The following is a 16,392-nucleotide window of genomic DNA, read 5'->3' as shown; positions in this document are numbered from 1 at the left end:
CATCTGTAGACTGTTAGTGTCTTAACGACCGTTCCACAGGTGCATGTTCATTCATTGTTTATGGTTCATTGAACAAGCATGGGAAACAGTGTTTAAACCTTTTACAATGAAGATCTGTGAAGTTATTTGTATTTTTACGAATTATCTTTGAAAGACAGGGTCCTGAAAAAGGGACATTTCTTTTTTTGCTGAGTTTATTAGCCCTCTGATTACAACGAAGAACAAAATGTGCTGCTTTGTTCTGGGCCAGCTGCAGCTTAACTACGTTTTTATTAGCAGCCCTTGACCACATGGCTGGACAATAATCAAGATCATATAAAACTAGAGCCTGCAGGACTTGCTTTGTGGAGTGTGGTGTCAAAAAAGCAGGTAATCTATTTTTACGGACAGACCTCTCCCCATCTTTACAACCATTGAATCTATATGTTTTGACCATGTCAGTTTACAATCTAAGGTAACACAGAGCATTTTAGCCTCCTCAACTTGTTCAACAGCCACACAATTTATTACCAGATTCAGCTGAGGTCTAGAGCTTAGGGAAGCATAAACAACAGAGTAGGGCTGGCTAATATATCCATCGTTTTGAGGTTATGCTCAGGTATAACAATTAGGCTAATCTATACTTTCATATTTCCAAGTCCTGTTTTTGAAGCTCAAGCAATATTCAATTCATTGGAATGACTGGAAATCTGACAGACTTTGCTTTTTAATGTAAAGATATAACCTAATATACTATTATCTGTAGTAGAAAGCAATGGGTTATAAGAAGCCTACATAATCAACCCATAAAGTAATATGTAATATCCATTTCTGGCCAGCTATGTAAACTCTAACTGCAATAGATGTCATTCAGTGATATTCTTCTGGGCTCCCAAGTGGCGCAGCGGTCTAAGGCACTGCATCTCAATGCAAGAGGGGACACTACAGTCCCTGGTTGAAATCCAGGCTGAATCACATCTGGCTGTGATTGGGAGTCCCATAGGGCGGCGCACAATTGGGCCAGGGTAGGCGTCTTTGTAAATAAGAATTTGTTCGTAACTGAGTTGCCTAGTTGAGTAAAAATTATTCAAATTCTTCTTTAAGGAAAAGTAATCAGATTATGTTACTGAGTTTGGGTAATCCCAAAGTTACGTTACTGATTACAATTTTGGATAGGTAACTAGTAACTAACGGATTACATTTAGAAAGTAATTTACCCAATCCTGACTATGTGTTTTTTCTCTCCCTGGGAAAGAGTAAATGGATGACGTCACGGCAGGGTTGGTCTCTCGTTTATTAGGCAAACCGAAGTGCCAGGTTGCAAGAGCTCGCTTCACACAGTGCGCTGTGTCTGCCTGGAAATTTAGAGGGCTAGCTCACCCCATACACTCAGCTAGGGATGTTTTACTAACTACTTTATAAACAGAGGACAACGCAAACATTGACACAAGTGCTGTAACTCTCTTAACTTTAACTAAACGGTAATTAGTTTAAAAGTCAGTTGCACATTCACTGAAGTTTGACGAAAGTTGTCTGTCCTTTTTTGTTTCTTTTTGCTGAAGAGCGGATTGCTTGTTAAAACTCTATTTTTGGATTGGTTGATATTTTCTTAGTCTCGAAGAGAAACTGTAAGACTCGATCGAGATGGTTGTCCTGTCACTGACGGTACTAGTAGGATTTATAGGAAGTCTGACTTCAGCCGACAACGTAAGTGTCTTTCACTTTACCGTTATCTGGATAATCTGTAGGTACTTTGTGTTTGTTAACTACCTTTAAGTTACAAAGTTTTGCAAGCAGAAGTAAAAAAAGTTGCTTGTAGCAGAACGCTTCTCTAAAATATATTGAGAAGTTAGATCTAACTTCAGATATACTTTCTGTCACTGAACGAAAGTCTGGAACTTCGTGACTCCACCTGGAGCTTCTGATGTAAAATTGTATGGAATTTAGATAGGCCTATAGATGTTATTTCTTACCAAAAATATCGTAGGCAAACCTAGTTGAAAGACCATGCATATTTTATAGAAAAACCTTTATTAAAATGTGAACCTTTGATTTTGATTAAATTAAAATGTTTTTCTCTCCCTCTCCAGGCTGATGCCATAGATAAAGAAGGTAAGACTATTTGTTGTTATTTTTTTACCCCATTTATTAATTAACTTATTTTTAACGTTCAAATCTATTAACTTAACTAACTTATTTCTCATGGGTTTTTATTTTGTATTTTTAGTTCTACTATTTTGATATTGAGTACTGCAGTGTTGGGTAGGGCTGGCAAGACTGGTGCATGTGACAAATCAAAACTAAAACTTGAACTTAATTCATATATAACAAGCTGGTTTGTAAACAACAGCTGTAGTGTCATGATCAACTCAACGTAATATGGTAACTAATGTCTAATCTGGGAGGAAGGGGAGGAGTGTGTCTGTCTCTCTGTATGTGTGTCTGGTCAGCCATACACACTCACTTTCATGACATGACTGAGTTGCTTGAAAGGTTTTATTAGAAGGGGAAAACTGCTATTGCTAGAATCCTTTACATCTGCTGCCACTCTGAGGTCAGGAAGCAGTGAGCTGCAACAATGTACTGCAGGATCCCAAATACATATCCTACTTCCCCATCCAAAATCACCACAACATCCTACATCAGGATTCCCTCTAGCTCTGGTCCAGGGTGTTAGCGCGTTCCTTTACTACGATCTCTTTAGTAGAGGAACACACACTAACGCACCTGGACCAAAGCTAGATCCCCTCCACATCCTACTGCATCAGCTGTGAGCTTTGGGCCCAGATCTATAGTTCTTTAGTGTTACAGTGCTTTAGGTTATAATGTTAGTTCTATAGTGTTACAGTTCTATAGTGTTACAGTTCTATAGTGTTACAGTGCTTTAGGTTATAATGTCAGTTCTATAGTGTTACAGTTCTATAGTGTTACAGTTCTATAGTGTTACAGTTCTATAGTGTTACAGTGATTTAGGTTATAATGTTCGTTCTATAGTGTTACAGTTCTTTAGGTTATAATGTCAGTTCTATAGTGTTACAGTTCTACAGTGTTACAATTCTATACTGTTAGTGATTTAGGTTATAATGTCAGTTCTATAGTGTTACAGTTCTATAGTGTTACAGTGCTTTAGGTTATAATGTCAGTTCGATAGCGTTACAGTGCTTTAGGTTATAATGTCAGTTCTACAGTGTTACAGTTCTATAGTGTTACGGTTCTATAGTGTTACAGTGCTTTAGGTTATATTGTGAGTTCTATAGTGTTACAGAGCTATAGTGTTACAGTTCTATAGTGTTACAGTTCTATAGTGTTACAGTGATTTAGGTTATAATGTCAGTTCTATAGTGTTACAGTTCTATAGTGTTACAGTTCTATAGTGTTAGTGATTTAGGTTATAATGTCAGTTCTATAGTATTACAGTTCTATAGTGTTACAGTTCTAAATCAAATCAAATCAAATCAAATCAAATTTATTTATATAGCCCTTCGTACATCAGCTGATATCTCAAAGTGCTGTACAGAAACCCAGCCTAAAACCCCAAACAGCAAGCAATGCAGGTGTAGAAGCACGGTGGCTAGGAAAAACTCCCTAGAAAGGCCAAAACCTAGGAAGAAACCTAGAGAGGAACCAGGCTATGTGGGGTGGCCAGTCCTCTTCTGGCTGTGCCGGGTGGAGATTATAACAAAACATGGTCAAGATGTTCAAATGTTCATAAATGACCAGCATGGTCGAATAATAATAAGGCAGAATAGTTGAAACTGGAGCAGCAGCACAGTCAGGTGGACTGGGGACAGCAAGGAGTCATCATGTCAGGTATTCCTGGGGCATGGTCCTAGGGCTCAGGTCCTCCGAGAGAGAGAAAGAAAGAGAGAATTAGAGAGAGCATATGTGGGATGGCCAGTCCTCTTCTGGCTGTGCCGGGTGGAGATTATAACAGAACATGGCCAAGATGTTCAAATGTTCATAAATGACCAGCATGGTCGAATAATAATAAGGCAGAACAGTTGAAACTGGAGCAGCAGCACAGCCAGGTGGACTGGGGACAGCAAGGAGTCATCATGTCAGGTAGTCCTGGGGCATGGTCCTAGGGCTCAGGTCCTCCGAGAGAGAGAAAGAGAGAAGGAGAGAATTAGAGAACGCACACTTAGATTCACACAGGACACCGAATAGGACAGGAGAAGTACTCCAGATATAACAAACTGACCCTAGCCCCCCGACACATAAACTACTGCAGCATAAATACTGGAGGCTGAGACAGGAGGGGTCAGGAGACACTGTGGCCCACTCCGAGGACACCCCCGGACAGGGCCAAACAGGAAGGATAGTGTAACAGATCTATAGTGTTACAGTGCTTTAGGTTATAATGTTAGTTCTATAGTGTTACAGTTCTATAGTGTTACAGTTCTATAGTGTTACAGTGATTTAGGTTATAATGTTAGTTCTATAGTGTTACAGTTCTATAGTGTTACAGTTCTATAGTGTTACAGTGATTTAGGTTATAATGTTAGTTCTATAGTGTTACAGTTCTATAGTGTTACAGTGATTTAGGTTGAAATGTCAGTTCTATAGTGTTACAGTTCTATATTGTAACAGTTCTATAGTGTTACAGTGATTTAGGTTATAATGTTTGTTCTATATTGTTACAGATCTATAATGTTACAGTTCTATAGTGTTACAGATATATAGTGTTACAGTTCTATAGTGTTACAGTTCTATAGTGTTACAGATCTATAGTGTTACAGATTTATAGTGTTACAGATGTATAGTGATACAGATCTAAAGTGTTACAGATTTATAGTGTTACAGATCTATAGTGTTACAGTGATTTAGGTTATAATGTCAGTTCTATATTGTTACAGTTCTATAGTGTTACAGTGCTTTAGGTTATAATGTCAGTTCTATAGTGTTACAGTTCTATAGTGTTACAGTTCTATAGTGTTAGTGATTTAGGTTATAATGTCAGTTCTATATTGTTACAGTTCTATAGTGTTACAGTGCTTTAGGTTATAATGTCAGTTCTATAGTGTTACAGTTCTATAGTGTTGCAGTTCTATAGTGTTAGTGATTTAGGTTATAATGTCAGTTCTATATTGTTACAGTTCTATAGTGTTACAGTGCTTTAGGTTATAATGTTAGTTCTAAAGTGCTACAGTTCTATAGTGTTACTGTGATTTAGGTTATAATGTTTGTTCTATATTGTTACAGATCTATAGTGTTACAGTTCTATAGCGTTACAGATATATAGTGTTACATTTCTATAGTGTTACAGTTCTATAGTGTTACAGTTCTATAGTGTAACAGATCTATAGTGTTACAGTGCTTTAGGTTATAATGTTAGTTCTATAGTGTTACAGTTCTATAGTGTTACAGTGATTTAGGTTATAATGTTATTTCTATAGTGTTACAGTTCTATAGTGTTACAGTGATTTAGGCTATAATGTTTGTTCTATAGTGTTACAGTTCTATATTGTAACAGTTCTATACTGTTACAGTGATTTAGGTTATAATGTTTGTTCTATATTGTTACAGATCTATAATGTTACAGTTCTATAGTGTTACAGATATATAGTGTTACAGTTCTATAGTGTTACAGATTTATAGTGTTACAGATGTATAGTGTTACAGATCTAAAGTGTTACAGATTTATAGTGTTACAGATCTATAGTGTTACAGTGATTTAGGTTGTAATGTCAGTTCTATAGTGTTGCAGATTTATAGTGTTACAGATCTAAAGTGTTACAGATTTATAGTGTTACATATCTATAGTGTTACAGTGCTTTAGGTTATAATGTTAGTTCTATAGTGTTACAGGTCTATAGTGTTACCGTGATTTAGGTTGTAATGTTAGTTCTATAGTGTTACAGTTCTATAGTGTTACAGATCTATAGTGTTACAGTTCTATAGTGTTACAGATCTAAAGTGTTACAGTTCTATAGTGTTACAGTTCTATAGTGTTACAGATTTATAGTGTTACAGATCTATAGTGTTACAGTGATTTAGGTTGTAATGTCAGTTCTATAGTGTTGCAGATTTATACTGTTACAGATTTATAGTGTTACAGATCTATAGTGTTACAGTGCTTTAGGTTATAATGTTAGTTCTATATTGTTACAGATCTATAGTGTTACAGTTCTATAGCGTTACAGATATATAGTGTTACAGTTCTATAGTGTTACAGTTCTATAGTGTAACAGATCTATAGTGTTACAGTGCTCTAGGTTATAATGTTAGTTCTATAGTGTTACAGTTCTATAGTGTTACAGTGATTTAGGTTATAATGTTAGTTCTATAGTGTTACAGTTCTATAGTGTTACAGTGATTTAGGCTATAATGTTTGTTCTATAGTGTTACAGTTCTATATTGTAACAGTTCTATACTGTTACAGTGATTTAGGTTATAATGTTTGTTCTATATTGTTACAGATCTATAATGTTACAGTTCTATAGTGTTACAGATATATAGTGTTACAGTTCTATAGTGTTACAGATTTATAGTGTTACAGATGTATAGTGTTACAGATCTAAAGTGTTACAGATTTATAGTGTTACAGATCTATAGTGTTACAGTGATTTAGGTTGTAATGTCAGTTCTATAGTGTTGCAGATTTATAGTGTTACAGATCTAAAGTGTTACAGATTTATAGTGTTACATATCTATAGTGTTACAGTGCTTTAGGTTATAATGTTAGTTCTATAGTGTAACAGGTCTATAGTGTTACCGTGATTTAGGTTGTAATGTTAGTTCTATAGTGTTACAGTTCTATAGTGTTACAGATCTATAGTGTTACAGTTCTATAGTGTTACAGATCTAAAGTGTTACAGTTCTATAGTGTTACAGTTCTATAGTGTTACAGATTTATAGTGTTACAGATCTATAGTGTTACAGTGATTTAGGTTGTAATGTCAGTTCTATAGTGTTGCAGATTTATACTGTTACAGATGTATAGTGTTACAGATCTATAGTGTTACAGTGCTTTAGGTTATAATGTTAGTTCTATAGTGTTACAGGTCTATAGTGTTACCGTGATTTAGGTTGTAATGTTCGTTCTATAGTGTTACAGTTCTTTAGGTTATAATGTCAGTTCTATAGTGTTACAGTTCTATAGTGTTAGTGATTTAGGTTATAATTTCAGTTCTATATTGTTACAGTTCTATAGTGTTACAGTGCTTTAGGTTATAATGTCAGTTCTATAGTGTTACAGTTCTATAGTGTTACAGTTCTATAGTGTTACGGTGCTTTAGGTTATAATGTTAGTTCTATAGTGTTACAGTTCTATAGTGTTACAGTGATTTAGGTTATAATGTTTGTTCTACAGTGTTACAGTTCTATAGTGTTACAGTTCTATAGTGTTACAGTTCTATAGTGTTACAGATCTATAGTGTTACAGTTCTATAGTGTTACAGATCTAAAGTGTTACAGTTCTATAGTGTTACAGATCTATAGTGTTACAGTTCAATAGTGTTACAGATTTATAGTGTTACAGATCTAAAGTGTTACAGATTTATAGTGTTACAGTGCGTTAGGTTATAATGTCAGTTCTATAGTGTTACAGTTCTATAGTGTGACAGTGTGTTAGGTTATAATGTCTGTTCTATATTGTTACAGTTCTATAGTTTTACACATCTATTGTGTTACACATCTATTGTGTTACTGTTCTATAGTGTTACAGATCTATAGTGTTACAGTTCTATAGTGTTACAGATTTATAGTGTTACATTGCGTTAGGTTATAATGTCAGTTCTATTGTGTTACATTTCTATAGTGTTACAGATTTTAGTGTTACAGTGCGTTAGGTTATAATGTCAGTTCTATAGTGTTACAGTTCTATAGTGTGACAGTGTGTTAGGTTATAATGTCTGTTCTATATTGTTACAGTTCTATAGTTTTACACATCTATTGTGTTACACATCTATTGTGTTACTGTTCTATAGTGTTACAGATCTATAGTGTTACAGTTCTACAGTGTTACAGATTTGTAGTGTTACATTGCGTTAGGTTATAATGTCAGTTCTACAGTGTTACAGTTCTATAGTGTTACGGTGCTTTAGGTTATAATGTGAGTTCTATAGTGTTACAGTTCTATAGTGTTACAGTGCTTTAGGTTATAATGTCAGTTCTATAGTGTTACAGTTCTATAGTGTTACAGTTCTATAGTGTTACAGTTCTATAATGTTACAGTCATTTAGGTTTTAATGTCAGTTCTATAGTGTTACAGTTCTATAGTGTTACAGATCTATAATGTTACAGTGATTTAGGTTATAATATTAGTTCTATAGTGTTACAGTTCTATAGTGTTACAGTTCTATAGTGTTACAGTTCTATAGTGTTATAGTGATTTAGGTTATAATGTCAGTTCTAAAGTGTTACAGTTCTATAGTGTTACAGTTCTATAGTGTTACAGTTCTATAGTGTTACAGATCTATAATGTTACAGTGATTTAGGTTATAATATTAGTTCTATAGTGTTACAGTTCTATAGTGTTACAGTTCTATAGTGTTACAGTGACTTAGGTTATACTGTCAGTACTATAGTGTTACAGTGATTTAGATTATAATATTAGTTCTATAGTGTTACAGTTCTATAGTGTTACAGTGATTTAGATTATAATATTATTTCTATAGTTTTACCTACTGAGAGAACTGTTAGAGCCCTCTGGATTGATGATGAATTGAAAATAAGAAGAAATTTGCATTGCCATACCAAGATAAATGACATAAAAAACAATGGAAAAATACTTAGTACCTTAAATGATATCATGGCAGAAAACCCAATTAATCTCCGTTCCCTGTTCAGGCAGCGTTCAGCGTCCCCGGTTTACTAGCTGCCACCGATCCCTTTTTCCTTTTCTGGTTGTTTTTTCTGTGTTCCTTTTAACACCTGGCTTCATCTGCGTTTATTTATTTGTGTGTATATAGGGCACCTGTTGCCTGCCTTAGTTCGTACAGGAGTAAGTGTGTATTTGCCCTCGATTATCTTTGATGTTTATTGTTTTCACTATTACGCACGTGTATGTAAGTTTCGGAACTGAGTCTGGTCCTCCGTGCGTTTTGCACGAGTTTCTGTATCGTTTTCACTATTAAGGCACGTGTTTGTAAGTGTCGGAACTGTGGTTGTTCCTCCATGTGTTGGCACGAGTTTCTGATTCTTCAAGAGGGTCGTTTTTTTGGATTTTCGTCTGTGCCATTTTTGTATCGGTGGACTATATATATTAAACACGCTTCTCAAAAATCCATGCTCTCCTGCGCCTGACTCCTACACCTCTCACCGAGACGCACCTTATCACACAATCTTTCCAATGACTATTTCACTGGTAAAGTGGAAAAACTCAGACACGAAATGACAACATTGAACAGTGAACCATGATATTTTTTTAATAAGAGATCTAATAATGAAAGAGAAGGATTGCCATTTTGAATTTGGTCAATTTAGTGTGTGAGAGGTGGAAAACGTGTTATTTATCAATATAGATATGCTACCAGGTATAGACAACCTCGAAGGGAAACTATTGAGAATAGTAGCAAACTGTATTGCCACCCCTTTTTGCTATATCTTTAACTAAAGCCTAAAGTGAGTGAGAGTGTGTAAGTGATCCTTTGCTGGCTCTAACCGCCACCCATCAGTTTGCTGCCTGTTCTTAGTAAACTGATGGAGAGAATTGTGTTTGAACAAATAATTTACAATGCTATTTTTCAGGAGAACAAGCTAATTACTGACTTTCAGGATGTGTATATAGAGAAGGGCACTCAACTTGTACTGCACTGACTCAGATGACTGATGATTGGTTAAAATACATGGATTTCTAGATGATAGTTGGAGCTGTATTGATAGATGATAGTTGGAGCTGTATTTTTAGCTGTATTTTTAGATGATAGTTGGAGCTGTATTGATAGATGGTAGTTGGAGCTGTATTGTTAGATGATAGTTAGAGCTGTATTTTTAGATGATAGTTGGAGCTGTATTTTTAGATGATAGTTGGAGCTGTATTTTTAGATGATAGTTGGAGCTGTATTGATAGATGATAGTTGGAGCTGTATTGATAGATGATAGTTGGAGCTGCATTGATAGATGATAGTTGGAGATGTATTGAAAAATGATAGTTGGAGCTGTATTGATAGATGATAGTTGGAGCTGTATTTTTAGATGATAGTTGGAGCTGTATTGTTAGATGATAGTTGGAGCTGTATTTTTAGATGATAGTTGGAGCTGTATTGTTAGATGATAGTTGGAGCTGTATTGTTAGATGGTAGTTGGAGCTGTATTTTTAGATGATAGTTGGAGCTGTATTGATAGATGATAGTTGGAGCTGTATTGTTAGATGATAGTTGGAGCTGTATTTTTAGATGATAGTTGGAGCTGTATTGAAAAATGATAGTTGGAGCTGTATTGATAGATGATAGTTGGAGCTGTATAGATAGATGCTAGTTGGAGCTGTATTGTTAGATTATAGTTGGAGTTGTATTTTTAGATGATAGTTGGAGCTGTATAGATAGTTGATAGTTGGATCTGTATTGTTAGATGATAGTTGGAGCTGTATTGTTAGATGATAGTTGGAGCTGTATTGTTAGATGATAGTTAGAGCTGTATTTTTAGATGATAGTTGGAGCTGTATTTTTAGATGATAGTTGGAGCTGTATTGATAGATGATAGTTGGAGCTGTATTTTTAGATGATAGTTGGAGCTGTATTGATAGATGATAGTTGGAGCTGTATTGATAGACGATAGTTGGAGATGTATTGAAAAATGATAGTTGGAGCTGTATTGTTAGATGATAGTTGGAGCTGTATTGTTAGATGATAGTTGGAGCTGTATTTTTAGATGATAGTTGGAGCTGTATTGAAAAATGATAGTTGGAGCTGTACTGTTAGATGGTAGTTGGAGCTGTATTTTTAGATGATAGTTGGAGCTGTATTGATAGATGATAGTTGGAGCTGTATTTTTAGATGATAGTTGGAGCTGTATTGAAAAATGATAGTTGGAGCTGTATTGATAGATGATAGTTGGAGCTGTATAGATAGATGCTAGTTGGAGCTGTATTGTTAGATTATAGTTGGAGCTGTATTTTTAGATGATAGTTGGAGCTGTATAGATAGTTGATAGTTGGATCTGTATTGTTAGATGATAGTTGGAGCTGAATTGTTAGATGATAGTTGGAGCTGTATTGATAGATGATAGTTGGAGCTGTATTGTTAGATGATAGTTGGAGCTGTATTTTTAGATGATAGTTGGAGCTATATTGTTAGATGATAGTTGGAGCTGTATTGATAGATGATAGTTGGAGTTGTATTGTTAGATGATAGTTGGAGCTGTATTGAAAAATGATAGTTGGAGCTGTATTGATAGATGATAGTTGGAGCTGTATTGTTAGATGATAGTTGAAGCTGTATTTTTAGATGATAGTTGGAGCTGTATTGAAAAATGATAGTTGGAGCCGTATTGTTAGATGATAGTTGGAGCTGTATTGTTAGATGATAGTTGGAGCTGTATTTTTAGATGATAGTTAGAGCTGTATTGATAGATGATAGTTGGAGCTGTATTGTTACAAGATAGTTGGAGCTGTATTTTTAGACGATAGTTGGAGCTGTATTGATAGATGATAATTGGAACTGTATAGATAGATGCTAGTTGGAGCTGTATAGATAGATGCTAGTTGGAGCTGTATTGTTAGATTATAGTTGGAGCTGTATTTTTAGATGATAGTTGGAGCTGTATAGATAGTTGATAGTTGGATCTGTATTGTTAGATGATAGTTGGAGCTGTATTGATAGATAATAGTTGGAGCTGTATTGTTAGATGATAGTTGGAGCTGTATTTTTAGATGATAGTTGGAGCTGTATTGAAAAATGATAGTTGGAGCTGTATTGTTAGATGATAGTTGGAGCTGTATTTTTAGATGATAGTTGGAGCTGTATTGATAGATGATAGTTGGAGCTGTATTTTTAGATGATAGTTGGAGCTGTATTTTTAGATGATAGTAGGAGCTGTATTGATAGATGATAGTTGGAGCTGTATTGATATATGATAGTTGGAGCTGTATTGATAGATGATAGTTGGAGCTGTATTTTTAGATGATAGTTGGAGCTGTATTGTTAGATGATAGTTGGAGCTGTATTTTTAGATGATAGTTGGAGCTGTATTGTTAGATGATAGTTGGAGCTGTATTGTTAGATGGTAGTTGGAGCTGTATTTTTAGATGATAGTTGGAGCTGTATTGATAGATGATAGTTGGAGCTGTATTGTTAGATGATAGTTGGAGCTGTATTTTTAGATGATAGTTGGAGCTGTATTGAAAAATGATAGTTGGAGCTGTATTGATAGATGATAGTTGGAGCTGTATAGATAGATGCTAGTTGGAGCTGTATTGTTAGATTATAGTTGGAGTTGTATTTTTAGATGATAGTTGGAGCTGTATAGATAGTTGATAGTTGGATCTGTATTGTTAGATGATAGTTGGAGCTGTATTGTTAGATGATAGTTGGAGCTGTATTGTTAGATGATAGTTAGAGCTGTATTTTTAGATGATAGTTGGAGCTGTATTTTTAGATGATAGTTGGAGCTGTATTTTTAGATGATAGTTGGAGCTGTATTTTTAGATGATAGTTGGAGCTGTATTGATAGATGATAGTTGGAGCTGTATTGATAGACGATAGTTGGAGATGTATTGAAAAATGATAGTTGGAGCTGTATTGTTAGATGATAGTTGGAGCTGTATTGTTAGATGATAGTTGGAGCTGTATTTTTAGATGATAGTTGGAGCTGTATTGAAAAATGATAGTTGGAGCTGTACTGTTAGATGGTAGTTGGAGCTGTATTTTTAGATGATAGTTGGAGCTGTATTGATAGATGATAGTTGGAGCTGTATTTTTAGATGATAGTTGGAGCTGTATTGAAAAATGATAGTTGGAGCTGTATTGATAGATGATAGTTGGAGCTGTATAGATAGATGCTAGTTGGAGCTGTATTGTTAGATTATAGTTGGAGCTGTATTTTTAGATGATAGTTGGAGCTGTATAGATAGTTGATAGTTGGATCTGTATTGTTAGATGATAGTTGGAGCTGTATTGTTAGATGATAGTTGGAGCTGTATTGATAGATGATAGTTGGAGCTGTATTGTTAGATGATAGTTGGAGCTGTATTTTTAGATGATAGTTGGAGCTATATTGTTAGATGATAGTTGGAGCTGTATTGATAGATGATAGTTGGAGTTGTATTGTTAGATGATAGTTGGAGCTGTATTGAAAAATGATAGTTGGAGCTGTATTGATAGATGGTAGTTGGAGCTGTATTGTTAGATGATAGTTGAAGCTGTATTTTTAGATGATAGTTGGAGCTGTATTGAAAAATGATAGTTGGAGCCGTATTGTTAGATGATAGTTGGAGCTGTATTGTTAGATGATAGTTGGAGCTGTATTTTTAGATGATAGTTAGAGCTGTATTGATAGATTATAGTTGGAGCTGTATTGTTACAAGATAGTTGGAGCTGTATTTTTAGACGATAGTTGGAGCTGTATTGATAGATGATAATTGGAACTGTATAGATAGATGCTAGTTGGAGCTGTATAGATAGATGCTAGTTGGAGCTGTATTGTTAGATTATAGTTGGAGCTGTATTTTTAGATGATAGTTGGAGCTGTATAGATAGTTGATAGTTGGATCTGTATTGTTAGATGATAGTTGGAGCTGTATTGATAGATAATAGTTGGAGCTGTATTGTTAGATGATAGTTGGAGCTGTATTTTTAGATGATAGTTGGAGCTGTATTGAAAAATGATAGTTGGAGCTGTATTGTTAGATGATAGTTGGAGCTGTATTTTTAGATGATAGTTGGAGCTGTATTGATAGATGATAGTTGGAGCTGTATTTTTAGATGATAGTTGGAGCTGTATTTTTAGATGATAGTAGGAGCTGTATTGATAGATGATAGTTGGAGCTGTATTGATATATGATAGTTGGAGCTGTATTGATAGATGATAGTTGGAGCTGTATTTTTAGATGATAGTTGGAGCTGTATTGTTAGATGATAGTTGGAGCTGTATTTTTAGATGATAGTTGGAGCTGTATTGTTAGATGATAGTTGGAGCTGTATTGTTAGATGGTAGTTGGAGCTGTATTTTTAGATGATAGTTGGAGCTGTATTGATAGATGATAGTTGGAGCTGTATTGAAAAATGATAGTTGGAGCTGTATTGATAGATGATAGTTGGAGCTGTATAGATAGATGCTAGTTGGAGCTGTATTGTTAGATTATAGTTGGAGTTGTATTTTTAGATGATAGTTGGAGCTGTATAGATAGTTGATAGTTGGATCTGTATTGTTAGATGATAGTTGGAGCTGTATTGTTAGATGATAGTTGGAGCTGTATTGTTAGATGATAGTTAGAGCTGTATTTTTAGATGATAGTTGGAGCTGTATTTTTAGATGATAGTTGGAGCTGTATTTTTAGATGATAGTTGGAGCTGTATTTTTAGATGATAGTTGGAGCTGTATTGATAGATGATAGTTGGAGCTGTATTGATAGACGATAGTTGGAGATGTATTGAAAAATGATAGTTGGAGCTGTATTGTTAGATGATAGTTGGAGCTGTATTGTTAGATGATAGTTGGAGCTGTATTTTTAGATGATAGTTGGAGCTGTATTGAAAAATGATAGTTGGAGCTGTACTGTTAGATGGTAGTTGGAGCTGTATTTTTAGATGATAGTTGGAGCTGTATTGATAGATGATAGTTGGAGCTGTATTTTTAGATGATAGTTGGAGCTGTATTGAAAAATGATAGTTGGAGCTGTATTGATAGATGATAGTTGGAGCTGTATAGATAGATGCTAGTTGGAGCTGTATTGTTAGATTATAGTTGGAGCTGTATTTTTAGATGATAGTTGGAGCTGTATAGATAGTTGATAGTTGGATCTGTATTGTTAGATGATAGTTGGAGCTGTATTGTTAGATGATAGTTGGAGCTGTATTGATAGATGATAGTTGGAGCTGTATTGTTAGATGATAGTTGGAGCTGTATTTTTAGATGATAGTTGGAGCTATATTGTTAGATGATAGTTGGAGCTGTATTGATAGATGATAGTTGGAGTTGTATTGTTAGATGATAGTTGGAGCTGTATTGAAAAATGATAGTTGGAGCTGTATTGATAGATGATAGTTGGAGCTGTATTGTTAGATGATAGTTGAAGCTGTATTTTTAGATGATAGTTGGAGCTGTATTGAAAAATGATAGTTGGAGCCGTATTGTTAGATGATAGTTGGAGCTGTATTGTTAGATGATAGTTGGAGCTGTATTTTTAGATGATAGTTAGAGCTGTATTGATAGATTATAGTTGGAGCTGTATTGTTACAAGATAGTTGGAGCTGTATTTTTAGACGATAGTTGGAGCTGTATTGATAGATGATAATTGGAACTGTATAGATAGATGCTAGTTGGAGCTGTATAGATAGATGCTAGTTGGAGCTGTATTGTTAGATTATAGTTGGAGCTGTATTTTTAGATGATAGTTGGAGCTGTATAGATAGTTGATAGTTGGATCTGTATTGTTAGATGATAGTTGGAGCTGTATTGATAGATAATAGTTGGAGCTGTATTGTTAGATGATAGTTGGAGCTGTATTTTTAGATGATAGTTGGAGCTGTATTGAAAAATGATAGTTGGAGCTGTATTGATAGATGATAGTTGGAGCTGTATAGATAGATGCTAGTTGGAGCTGTATTGTTAGATTATAGTTGGAGCTGTATTTTTAGATGATAGTTGGAGCTGTATAGATAGTTGATAGTTTGATCTGTATTGTTAGATGATAGTTGGAGCTGTATTTTTAGATGATAGTTGGAGCTGTATAGATAGTTGATAGTTTGATCTGTATTGTTAGATGATAGTTGGAGCTGTATTGTTAGATTATAGTTGGAGCTGTATTGATAGATGATAGTTGGAGCTGTATTGTTAGATGATAGTTGGAGCTGTATTTTTAGATGATAGTTGGAGCTGTATTTTTAGATGATAGTTGGAGCTATATTGTTAGATGATAGTTGGAGCTGTATTGTTAGATGATAGTTGGAGCTGTATTGATAGATGATAGTTGGAGCTGTATTGTTAGATGATAGTTGGAGCTGTATTTTTAGATGATAGTAGGAGCTGTATTGATAGATGATAGTTGGAGCTGTATTGTTAGATGATAGTTGGAGCTGTATTTTTAGATGATAGTTGGAGCTGTATTGATAGATGATAGTTGGAGCTGTATTTTTAGATGATAGTTGGAGCTGTATTTTTAGATGATAGTAGGAGCTGTATTGATAGATGATAGTTGGAGCTGTATTGATATATGATAGTTGGAGCTGTATTGATAGATGATAGTTGGAGATGTATTGATAGATGATAGTTGGAGCTGTATTGTTAGATGATAGTTGGAGCTGTATTTTTAGA

The 16,392-nt window shown here is 34.8% G+C and overlaps 1 protein-coding gene across 3 annotated transcripts in view; it reads left to right on the top strand.

Annotated features, from left to right (window-relative positions):
• Positions 1-1,301: 1,301 nt before the first annotated feature.
• Positions 1,302-16,392, top strand: part of adamts3 (ADAM metallopeptidase with thrombospondin type 1 motif, 3) — a 190,860-nt gene continuing 175,769 nt past the window's right edge. For 2 of the 3 annotated variants that reach the window (XM_036936583.1, XM_036936580.1), the window contains exons 1-2: positions 1,302-1,686; positions 2,070-2,091. In XM_036936583.1, coding sequence (XP_036792478.1) covers positions 1,624-1,686; positions 2,070-2,091 — 85 coding nt within the window. In that variant the 5' untranslated portion in view covers positions 1,302-1,623. The remainder of the gene's footprint in view (positions 1,687-2,069; positions 2,092-16,392) is intronic. The other variant, XM_036936581.1, reaches the window with a different exon arrangement.

This window comes from Oncorhynchus mykiss, chromosome 11 (assembly GCF_013265735.2).
Source record: "Oncorhynchus mykiss isolate Arlee chromosome 11, USDA_OmykA_1.1, whole genome shotgun sequence".
NCBI lineage: Eukaryota > Metazoa > Chordata > Actinopteri > Salmoniformes > Salmonidae > Oncorhynchus > Oncorhynchus mykiss.
The sequence above is the reverse complement of the archived record's forward strand: the minus strand, read 5'-3'. Positions and strand labels throughout refer to the sequence as shown.